Below are 11,763 nucleotides of genomic sequence, written 5' to 3' on the forward strand. Positions count from 1 at the left end.
CTCCTCCCAGACACTCTGCTCTCTGCTTCAAGGGCAGACCTCTTCAGACTTCTGGGAGAAAGATCCCCCCTCCCTAACCCCTCCCCAGTCCATCTGACACCTGCAGGGAGGACAGACACTAACCAGTCCAGGCCCAGAGGGCGGCAGGAAGGTGGCCTGAAGGTGAGAGGTTCTTAGTGGACAGTTCCAGGGTGGCGGGGGAAGTGAGAGATGGGAGGGGTAGGGGTGGGGCAGAGGCTTATCTCTCCCAGGAGGGGGGAGCTCACTCCAAACAGCTAATGCACTGGCGTGTGAAAGCCCCTCAATTAGCACTAATGATGCAATCAGGAGGGGGGGGAAGAGGGGGGGGGTAGGGAGTAGGGCCTGAAGTTCTGCTGGAGTCAGCACCAATATTCACACACACACACACACACACACACACACACACACACCACACAGCACCAATACACACACACACACACCACACTCCCGCGACACGGGCACTGTGGCCGGTCCCTTTGACCATGCCGATGCACACAGCCCAGTCTGGGCCACGCACGTGCATGGGCACACATGCGCTCTGCACGAATTATTAGCACGCATCTGGTTCGTGATCCGAGGCTGACCCCGTCAGACAGCAGGGATCCCGAGGAGGGGCACACTCCAGGCTAGAGGTGGGGCTTCCACAATAAAATCAGGAAAACTTGGTGGAGGAGATTGAAAAACCTCACGATTGCTCCTTTTCGCCCTGAGTGCTCCCTTCCCACGCGCGCTCGCAGGTGCCAGTCCCGCCCCCCCACGCCCCTCCCGTCCCGGAATCCCGGGCCGGGCGACAAGCCAACCCCCAACCCCACCCGCGGGAGGCGGGACCCACGCGCCGCTTCTGCGCGGAGCCCGCCCGGGGCTCTGGGTTCCAAGGAGGGGGCTCGCCGATCCCGGACCCTGGGCCGAGCGGCTCAGCCTCCTCCGGAGCCAGTTACCCGCCATCTCGTCCCTTTCTCTCCCCCGCGACCCGCCCGACCAGCTCCGTTATCCACCTCCGGGTCCCGTTATCCGGCCTCCCCACCCCGTTATCCGCGCTCGCTTGGGGGCCGGCAGCCCCCGCGCGTCGCGAGCCCGCCGCGGGCCCCCCGCCCCCCTCCCGTCTCCGGCCGGAGCTCGGGGGCCGCGGGCTGGGCAGGGCCGGGGCCGCCTCCGCGCCGCTTTCCCGGCCCGGCCGGCCGCGGGAGGAGGTCCCGCTGTCACTCAGCGGGGAAGGCCGGGCCGGGCGGCCGGAGGGGGCGGCGCCGAGGACGGGCCCGGGCCGGGAGCCGGGAGGCGGAGGCGGAGGGGGCGGGCGCGGGGGCGGCTCCGGGCCTTATAAGCGGCGGGGGCAGGGCGGGAGGGAGGCAAGTGTCAGGCCGATGTGCCGCCCGCCTGGGACCGGGGTCGGGGCCGCCGGGGCCATGCGCGCGGGCTGGACCGGGGGCCGGCGGGGCGCGGAGCGGAGCCGCCGCGGAGCCTGAGCCGCCCGGGGCCCGGGCCGGGGCGCCGCGCGAGGCCGGCCGGCCGGGGGGGAGGGGAGCGATGCGGCGCCGGCGGGCGGTTGTGGCCGCGGGTTTCTGCGCCTCCTTCCTGCTCGGCTCCGTCCTCAACGTGCTCTTCGCACCGGGCTCCGAGCCGCCGCGGCCAGGCCAGTCCCTCGGGCCCTCGCCGGCCCCCGGCCCGGACCGTCGCGGGGGCCGCGGGGAGCTGGCCCGGCAGATCCGGGCGCGCTACGAGGAGGTGCAGCGCTATTCCCGCGGGGGCCCGGGGCCCGGGGCCGGCCGGCCGGAGCGGCGGCGCCTGATGGACCTGGCTCCGGGCGGGCCGGGCCTGCAGCGCCCCCGGCCCCCGCGGGCCCGGCTCCTGCCCGACGGCGCCCCGGGCTGGCCCCCGGCCCCCGGCCCAGGCTCCCCCGGGCCCGGCCCGCGCCTGGGCTGTGCCGCGCTCCGCAACGTGTCTGGCGCGCAGTACGTGGGCTCTGGCTACACCAAGACCGTGTACCGGGTCCGGCTGCCCGGCGGCGCCGCGGTGGCGCTCAAGGCGGTGGACTTCAGTGGCCACGATCTGGGCAGCTGCGTGCGTGAGTTCGGGGCGCGGAGGGGCTGCTATCGGCTGGCGGCCCACAAACTGCTCAAGGAGATGGTGCTGTTGGAGCGGCTGCGGCACCCCAACGTGCTGCAGGTACGGTAGGGGGGTGGGTTGCCGTGCTGGCTGTGCCATCTGGTTTTATAGGTAAAGAAAACTGAATTCCAATGACTGACTGACTGCCGGGTTTGAACTCAGACCCCATTGCACCACTTTGCCTCTCGATCTTGTGTTGGCATCCCGTGGGCGCCCCTTTACTGAGTTTCTGAGCTTCCATACATCCCATTAGGACAGAGGGACCCAAGACCCTGAGAAGCAGTGGGGTGCCCCCCAAGGACTTGTTTGGCGCTATGGTGCTGAGCACCATAGCCATGATGAGAGGCCAGCCCCGAATCCTGATTCTTCACGGCAGAGAGAAGGTCAGTCTTGCTGGGATCTGAGCCCCGGTCATCTCAACCTTCCTAAGCATGACTTGTCTGGCATTTTTAGATGGGGTGATCACCACAATGGGGGTGAGAAGCGCTAGAAAGGGTCCCGGTGTCGGGCTGGGAGACTTTGGGGAGCAGGCCAAGAAACTCACAGTCCCACCCAGTAATGACTGTGGGAGACACCAAACCTTGAAGTAGGTCCCTGAACTATCTTAGGAACCTGAGTCCAGCCCTCAGGAAGACAGGCTAAGGGACTGATGGCCACAGTATCTGAGGGTGTGGCCCCAAGAGGCTGAAAAGTTGACCAAGGTCAGTAGCTTCATTGCCTTCTAAAGGAGACTGGGTTTTCCCTGTTCAACAGAGACAGTGGAGAGAGACGAGCAGTCTATGAGAGTGGGTCTCCCTGTTCCTCTCTGAGTACCCCCACCCCGCTCGCACTTGCTCCTCTCCTCCAGGTCTCTGCCCCAGAGCCCACTCAAGGATTGGACAGACTGTTCCCCGGGCACATGTCTGAGCAGACTGAATGGGGAATCCCTGGCAGCTCTTGGCCGGGTGAGCACGGGGTGTGTGCAAACTCCCCGGCAGAGGAAGCTAGCTTCCACCTTCCACCTCCCAGCTCTTTCAGATAAGCCGTTCTGCCCAGCAGAACTGATGAGAGACACAAGACCCCTCTCCTTTCCTCCGAGGTGACGTGGCCCTCTGGGCCCAGAAGGGTTGGGTGGGCACTGCCGAATAGAAGCGATCCAGGTGGTCACACCATGAGTAGGCCAGAAGGTCCACTCTATTCCTACTGACTCCCAGTTCCCCCAAGACCCCCCCAGACTCTGGTGAGACCCTTGTGACGGAGCCCTGGGCTTGGCATTGGTCGTAGGAGGTCGGATAGAGCCAACAACTGTGTGCGGTTATGCCTGGTGGCTCAGCCCACTCTGAGAGCTTCAGGGAGTGAGCGGTTGGTTACGTGGCCATTCTAACTGGGAGGATCTTGTTCTCTGCCCTTCCCAGGGGCTGTTGGGAACTCGTAGGGACTCTGGGGTATCCGCCAGATTCTGAGGGGAAGAAAGGTCTTGAGTGACGTAGCAGGACATTAAGTATTAGTTAATTGACCTAAGACCCCCTTTTCCCTTAGGGCAGGTTTGATATTAGATGTGTTTTCCTGTCTTTCTTTTATGGATTTTCTCCCTCGCTAACCCCACCCAAACTTCCTGACGAGCATCCAGCTAACTAACCCCACGCACCTATCGCAGGCCCCTCTCCAATCTGATGTTAAACAAAGGGCGTGCCACCCCCAAGCCCAATTCCAAAGGATCCAGAGACAAGAATAAGAATGGAAGATTTTCACCCTTACCCAAATACGAGGTCTGTCCGGGGTTGGCTGGATAGATATTTCTAGAGGCCATGACTTGGAATTTGCTGCCCTAGAGTAGAAGCGTTGATAACCAACGTGTGAAGTCCCTGGCCCTTTCCAACAAGCAAGGTAAAAAACTACTATTAAGAGGAAGTGAGAATCCCACCCTCGGTGTAGTTTAGGGACTGCGTTGGGGTGCATCGCCCCTTATGGCAGCCCGGCACCCCCGCCAGTGCCTCCTCTCTCTGGCTTCTTCATCAGTACCGCCCCTGCCTCAGAGATGCATGCAACAGGGTCTTTTCTGCTCTGGAGCCTGCATGGTGGGTATGCTGGGGGTGGGGGTGGGGGACAAGAAATAATGCTGTTTTAATGCCTCTTTATCATTTATAATTTTGAAACCCTGTGATGGTTTGCTGGGCTGGGGAGGAGCCAGGACTGCTCCTTAGAATTCCCAGCCCCCCAGGACCCTTCATCAGAAAAGCTGGTGCTGTGGGTCCTACTAGAAAACGCCCAAGGTGGCCTGTCCCTCTGTGAACTGCCCAGAGCAGCCGGCCTCCGGTTGCTAGAGCCGCCTGGGCTAGGTCTAACTTTCCATCCATCTTCAGTGACCCCTCCCCTCATTGCCCCTGGCGTAGGCACGCACCCTCCCTCCCCCTCACGTGACAGATGCCACTCTAGCCTGGGGTCAAAGGGCATGAGGGTCTCCCCCCCCCCACACACACTCCCTCCCATCTCTGGGGCTTCAGGCCTCCAGTGGGGCCCCAGGCGGCCTTCAGCCCAGCTCTCTCTGTGGCTGGAGTATATTTCTTCTCCCAAACAAACAAAAGATGCAGTCGAAACGCTCAGCCTCACGCTTCCTGAGGGGGGGTGGGGGGGTGAAGGGTGTCTTTTTATTTTTTTCCTGAGGGGTGTTGATTAATACCTCGTTAACAGCGCATTTAACGACCTCCGGGTGTTTAATAACCTTCAGAAGTTTCCCACAAAGACTGAGACACTGGGCAAGAAAATGAGAACCAGGCCCCAAGCTTCCCTTACCCACACCCCCCAACACACACATACACACCCCACTGGGGTCTGGGGCCTCCCTGGGATGTTGGGAGGGTAGAGAGGCAAGAAACGGGTGCCTGGGGCTACCCCCTCGAACCCCAAAGTTGCAACGCCTGTGAGCTAAGAGCTGGACACAGCTCCTGCCAGCAGGACAGGGGACAGCTGGCTCCAGGGAGGGGGAGCACTCCTGAGATGGAGGGGGCATGTGAGGTGGGCTGGGGGAGGATGATTGCATGCAGGGACACCATCCCCTGGGCTCCCTGCTCCTCCCCATCCCCCTCTTCTTCTGGACTCTGGGCCCGGAACCCCTCCCCCAGCAGTGCTGAGCTGGAGTATGTTAGGAGAGGCCAGGAGGAGCAGGGCTCCCTGTGGTTGCTGGGCGAAGTATGGGTGACAGACTGCTTCCTAGGGGCCCAGGACCCATTGGCCAGCACCAAGCCGCTCCCCCAAGACCATAGAGTGGAAAGATCCCTCTGCTGCTATGCTGCCCTCACCTCCTGCCAGTGGCCCCCGTTCAGCGCGGCCTGCAGGATGCGTAGGATCCCCTCCTGAAAATAATGAGAATATCAGGAAGGTGCCCCTTCGGCACGTCGATGTTCCCATCACCACTGAGACCCAGCCCCATGGGAGCTTGCTCTTCCTCCCACGAGGCCTGAGCAGACAAAAGGATGAAGCTGCCTGAAGGGAAGTGATGGGAAATGGAGGTGGACTGGAGCCCAGGGCAGGGTCGGGGGTGGGGGACATGTGCAGTGCTTAGTGGCTGGCTTGGCTAGTAGCAGACAGTCTACTTCTTGGAAGGAAGCAAGCTGTGGAGAGGTATGGATTCAAATCCTAGCTTCATCACGTAGTCGCTGTGTGACGTTAGGCAAGCAGTCTCACCTCTCTGGGTCTGTTTCCCCACTGGCAAATTGGAAGTAATCACAGCACTACCTGGCCCTCTGAGTGTGCTGAAAAGAATTGGGTTACGCATTAAAAAGCACAGTGCTGGACACATGCTTCACACATGGTGGCCAGACCTGCCCATTTACCTGAGCAGCAAGAGTGGGGGTTCTGGAGCCAGTAGAACTAGATGTGTGGCTGCAGGGATGGGCGGGCAGGCTTCCCAGGCAGCTCCACGCTTTCCTTTTCTGGCCCGAGTTGAAGCATAGTCCGTAGATGGTCAGGGCAGAGAGGGGGCATCTAACAGGCCGGCCCTTCTCTTTCCCCGCCCCCACCCCGTGACCTAATGACCTTCCCCATGCCTCCCCCAGCTCTATGGCTACTGCTACCAGGACAGCGAGGACATCCCTGACACCCTGACCACCATCACGGAGCTGGGCGCCCCTGTGGAAATGATCCAGCTGCTGCAGACGTCCTGGGAGGACCGATTCCGAGTGAGTGAGCAGGGGGGCCTAGGGCCCTGGGCTCCTCTCTCCTCTCCAGGATGATTCTCCCTTAGAAGGCAGCCCTCCGGAGTGGCCGAGGGGGAGGGTGGGAGGGGAGGAGGACACAAAGGCTGATGCAGTCAACAGGCAAAGGGTTAAAAAAAGAAGCAGGCCACAGAGGATCCTGACCCTGCATGTTCCTGCTCCCCTCGGACACACACACACACACACACACACACACACACACACACACACACACCCCTCGGTCTCTGTAACATACACACCCTCAATATCTCTAACACATAAGCACACACACCAACTACGGTCTCGCTTAAACACACACACACACATGCACGCCCCGTCTCTAACATACACATACACACAAGCAGCTGCCAATGGTCAGTGTCCAGGATTAGAAAAGACCTTAAGGTAACCTTTACAATGCCTCTGTGTCTGTCCTGAACTTAGATCACTTAAGAAAGACGCCCAGAAGGAGATTCATTGCCCAGTCCCCTTAATCTGTTGTCCTTACCAGGTCCAGCTAGCCAAGGGCTCCCCGGTGTAAGGCCTCAGCACCAAGGTCTACACAAAAGAGAGTCCAGCTGGAGCTATGCCTAGAACCCCAAAGGAGGAGGTCCCCCTGGCCTCAGCAGGAGCAAAGCTTCAAGCAGCCCCTCTGCCTGTCCCCGCAGATCTGCCTGAGCCTGGGTCGCCTCCTCCACCACTTGGCCCACTCCCCGTTGGGCTCAGTCACGCTGCTGGACTTCCGCCCCCGGCAGTTTGTGCTGGTGGACGGGGAGCTGAAGGTGACAGATCTGGACGACGCCCGTGTGGAGGAGACGCGGTGCACGAGCAGCAACGACTGTGCCCTCGAGTTCCCCGCCAGGAACTTCTCGCTGCCCTGCTCGGCCCAGGGCTGGTGCGAGGGCATGAACGAGAAGCGGAACCTCTACAATGCCTACAGGTGCCCCGTGCCCCACTCAGGAGCTCCAACAAATGCTAGTGGGCCCGGGGGGTTCGGCAGGAGGGAGTGGGCAGGAGGCCAGCCAAGCCCAGGAGACTTGCCTGGCCCCATGGAGTCAGCAGAGGCAGGGAGGGGCCTCCCATCCAGTCAAGAAGGGAACATTCAGGCTCCTGGATGGGGAGGCTAAAAATAGTCAACCCCAAGGAGAATCTGGACTGAAGGGGGGGGGGTGCTGGTGGCAGCTGGAGGCTTCTTAAAATAGGCTTGGGCTCAGAGCCTAGGCCTGATGGGACCAGCACTGCCCTCTCCTGCCCTGACCCTGGCCCTTGACCTCTGGGAAGCTCCTCATTGGGCCCTAGCTATAGGGCTGTTACGGCACGAGGATGATATGGGATTGGGAGGGAGAAGGGGTTCTATTGTTCAGGTTGCTATGCTTACAATGTGCCAGGAAACCCCATGGCAGCAGCTAAGCTATACCTGGTCACTGGGTTGTGCCTGGTCGGGAAGCCAGGCTGGGCTTCTACCCCAGTTGGTGTACAGAAAGGCTGACCGTGAGCCCTGGTTTCCTTACCCCACAGGTTTTTCTTCACATACCTCCTACCCCACAGCGCCCCACCCTCGCTCCGGCCTCTGCTGGACAGCATTGTCAATGCCACAGGTGAGCACTCAGGTGGGGCCCCCGGCTCCTGGTCACCCTCTCTGCCCCAGCAGGAGCCTTCTGTGAATCCCACTCCCCAGTCACCTGGGCCCAGATTCCAGGAGGGATGAGGAGGAAGGAAGAGGCAGCTGGCTTACCTGACTGGGGAGGGTTCAGGAGCCAGGCACCTTCCAATAGCCTCACTGATGTGCAGGAGAGCTCGCCTGGGGTGTGGACGAGACCTTGGCCCAGCTGGAGAAGGTGCTGCACCTGTACCGGAGTGGACAATATCTGCAGAACGCCACCACAGGCGGCGGAGCTGGTGAGTGGCCCCAGCAGAGGTCCCCGGGGCAGAGGAGTGTGGAGCAGTTGGGAGGTTATCTGGGCCCCCTCATTGTTAACAGGTGGCTCACCCACCATTGATCGCCAAAGGCCACCCTAATGCCACTCAGAAAGGCAGCTAAGAGGCAGGGATGCAGAGACTACTGACCAGCCTCACCTCCACGTTTGCCCCTGGCTGCACTCAGTAACCATGGATCTGCCTCAGACTCAGGGTGGGCACTGACATCCTTTTCTGGGTGACCCCAAATCCCATCACTTAATGGTTTGGGGACTTTGAACCCCACTGTCCTCATTGGTGAGTTGGGTCCAGTATCACCTGCGTCACAATACTGTTCTGGGATTGCACGTCAGGTTAGGCATGTGAAGCAATTAGCTCAATTCCTATTCTAAGCAGGATCTGGGCTCCCTTCCTTCCTTCCCTCCCTCCTGCCCATCCAGGGCTTGGAGGGCAGTGGGAGATGGAGGGGCCTGGCCACTGAAGCCAGGCCTCGAGTTCTATGACAGAAGGGGTGGGGTGGGAGGGTGGATCCTGGCTACTAGTCACCCACTGTGGTCTCTCCACTGAGGCCTTGGGGCATAGCTGCGGTTGGCAGAGGCGATGGGGTGGGCAGCCTCCGGAGTCAGGGAGCCCTGGCCAGTCAAGTGTGGGGGAGCCCTCGTTAGCCCTGTAAATAAAGTTTAACGAGGTGAACAATGGCCGCCTCTGTCCCTGAGGACGCCGTTTATGGGGCTGTAAATCACAGCCTGCCTGGACTTTGGTCTAGTCCCTGGTAGGAGAAGGCGGCAGACGGGCGGGGTGACCAGCAGCCCGGGCTTCCCGTTCTCAGGCCAGAGCTGGGGCTCCTGGGACGGTGGGAAGAACATGGGCTGAACGGGAGACCTGCTTCCGTGACCTGCCTGCTGAGGGGCTCTCAGAGCCTCTACTGGGCGCTTATAAAACGGGGAGCTCACGGGTTCTTCCTCCAGCCTCCTGCCCCCACACTCAAGCTGGCAATGCCCAAATGGCTGCGATGCTGGTGCTGCCCAGTCATTGCCATGCACTTAACTTCAAGAGCCCCCACCAGCCCCAAGACCCACTCCAGGGGTTCCCCCGGCCTCTCTCCCCAAGGCTCTGAAGGAAGCCCACTGAGGTCTGCACAGCGCCATCCAGGGTCTAACTTGGGAGCTGCCTAGAAAGGCGTGTCCCCAGGCTCCCAGCCTAGCCCTCCTGACCCGGAATCTGCATGTGCACCAGGTTCCCCTGGTGGGTCAGGGCACACTGGGGGTGGGTGCAAGAGCTCGCCTCTAAATATCTGAAACACTCTGCCCTGCGCAGCCTGCCAGGACAGCATGCGTGCACCTCATCCCTGCACCACTGGGGAGAGGTGTGTGCATGAAGGGTGCTCCTGGGTGATGCCGGCAGCTAGTGCACTCCTTAGCCGTTGAGGCTGAGAGTCCACCCAGAGGTGCCTTCAGTGAAAGGCCTGGGGCTGGGCCTGTGAAAAGTCAGGGAGAACGCCCACAAGAAGCCCCTGGGTGGCATAGTGATTGAATACTTAGCTGCAATCCAAAAGGCTGCCGGTTCAAGTCCAGCCAGACCCAACTCGGCAGAAAGGCCTGGAGACCTCCTCCTGGAGATCGACCTCACTGCCATCAGGCAGATGCCAACTCATAGCGACCCCACAGGACAGGGTAGAACTGCCCCGTGAGTTGCCGGGACCCTAACTCTTCATGGAGTAGAAAGCCCTGTCCTTCTCCCCTTGAGTCTCACGGCCCCTGAAAGCCTCCCGGAGCCCCATTCTTCCCTGACACACACGGGGGTCGCTGGGAGCCATGGGCACTTGGATGACCGCTGCCTTGTATTGTCCCTTCCTAGCTGGCGTGCATATTCCTGCCTTTGAATTTTGTCATTTTGTGAACAGCCAGCCCTGTTTCTATTGTGGGGGCTGCTTGACTCTCTACCCTCCTGGCCTCACAGCTTCCCTGTTCTCACTTGTGCCCGTCACCCCCCGCAGAGTACCGACGCATCCCAGGCAGTACTGTCCTCCAGGACAACTACCGCTGCTGGCCTTCCTACCACCACGGCGGCTGCCTGCTGTCAGTATTCAACCTGGAGGAGGCCGTGGATGTCTGTGAGAGCCACGCCCAGTGCCGAGCCTTTGTGCTCACCAACCAAACTACGTGGACAGGTGAGCCGGGGCCAGAGGCCACCCCAAAGCGCATGGCTGGGCTCCCCTGGATGGTCACGGGGTTGTCAGGACCCGCAGCAGAATCCAGAGGGGAGGCTGAGATGATGGGAGAAGGCTTTGGGCATCAGGGTAACATCCCGTCCCTCAACCCTCACCTCTGCCTCTAGGCCGGCAGCTGGTCTTCTTCAAGTCGGGCCGGAGCCAAGTGGTCCCCGATCCCAACAAGACCACCTATGTGAGGGCCTTGGACTGACCTCGCTGAGAACCCAGCCAACCCACTGCCTGTCCCTGCCGGTGGGGCCTGTCTATGGAGGGAGTGACAGGCACCCGCTAAAGGCTCTCTGTCACCTTGGAACCCCTGCCAGACAGACCGACATGACCAGGACAAACGTGCAATATTGCAAAATGTTAAAATGTGAGTTTACCAGCCTAGGCATGGACTGCTGGCCCCGGGGCTGGGAATCCAGGGCGTTTGCCCACTTCTCCGGGCCTCCAAGCGGCACACAAGGCCCAGGCAGGCCTCCCCTCCGGGGAGTGTGGCCCTCAACTGGCAGCCACTGTGTTCTTGGTGTGAGGGTGAAGCCAAAGCCCTGCTGCCGCTGCCACTGCTGCTGCTGCCTCCGCCACACGTGCCAAGGCTGGGTGGGGCTGCGGGAGGACAATCGAAGCGCAGTGTTCTCTCAGCCGAGCTCTGCACAGATGCCCCGGAGCGTGGGCAACCCTGGCCTCCTGACGGGCAGCCCAGGGGACAGTGGCAGAGGAGCACACAGCCGTATGAGCCAAGACATGGGGTCGAGGAGCAGGTTGCAGTTTGAGCCAGGACCCAGGATGGGGGTGGAGCCGGGGCCTCTCTTGCCTCATTTGCTTTCAGTGAAAGCAGCCAAGACCAGGCTCTCCCCCTCCTGGAGTGTGTGTGTCCGGAAGCTTTTGTACTTCTTGTTCGGTAAATTGTTTATTTTTGTAAAAAATAAAATATCATTCGGTTAATAAACGTTGTTTCGCTGCAAACACTTCCCCCACCACGGCTTCCAGGGCTGTGACTCTCTCGTCCTGTCCTCGGTTAATCTTTGACGTGTGTCTGGGGGCAAGGCGGCAGGGGCCGGTGGGGAGGGTGGGGCGGGGCTGGGCAAAGGGGCACTGACAGCAGTGACAAAACACTGAAATCCACAAGGTCAGTTTTCTGGTGGGGTGGCGGGTGATACCCTGGCCTGCCAGCGCAAACACTGAGCAGCGCAAACCCACCTGCCTCTCGGAGGGAGCAAGAGGAGGCTGCCTCCCCCATAAACCTTGACAGCCTCGGGAGACCCCAGGCTCCCTTGTCGGGTTGCTGAGAATCAGCTTTGACAGCTCATCTCCCGTTTTGATTCCTGTAGTGCCCCC

At 60.8% G+C, this 11,763-nt stretch overlaps 1 protein-coding gene across 1 annotated transcript; it reads left to right on the forward strand.

Moving 5' to 3' along the window:
* Positions 1-1,394: 1,394 nt before the first annotated feature.
* PKDCC (protein kinase domain containing, cytoplasmic) lies at positions 1,395-11,402 on the forward strand. The gene is made up of 7 exons (XM_075535199.1): positions 1,395-2,184; positions 6,159-6,281; positions 6,965-7,236; positions 7,815-7,894; positions 8,088-8,195; positions 10,210-10,383; positions 10,551-11,402. Exons 1-7 carry the CDS (start codon positions 1,546-1,548, stop codon positions 10,634-10,636), a joined length of 1,482 nt encoding a protein of 493 aa, XP_075391314.1. The 5' UTR covers positions 1,395-1,545; the 3' UTR covers positions 10,637-11,402.
* Positions 11,403-11,763: the final 361 nt, after the last annotated feature.

This window comes from Tenrec ecaudatus, chromosome 17 (genome assembly GCF_050624435.1).
Source record: "Tenrec ecaudatus isolate mTenEca1 chromosome 17, mTenEca1.hap1, whole genome shotgun sequence".
NCBI classification, from domain to species: Eukaryota; Metazoa; Chordata; class Mammalia; order Afrosoricida; family Tenrecidae; genus Tenrec; species Tenrec ecaudatus.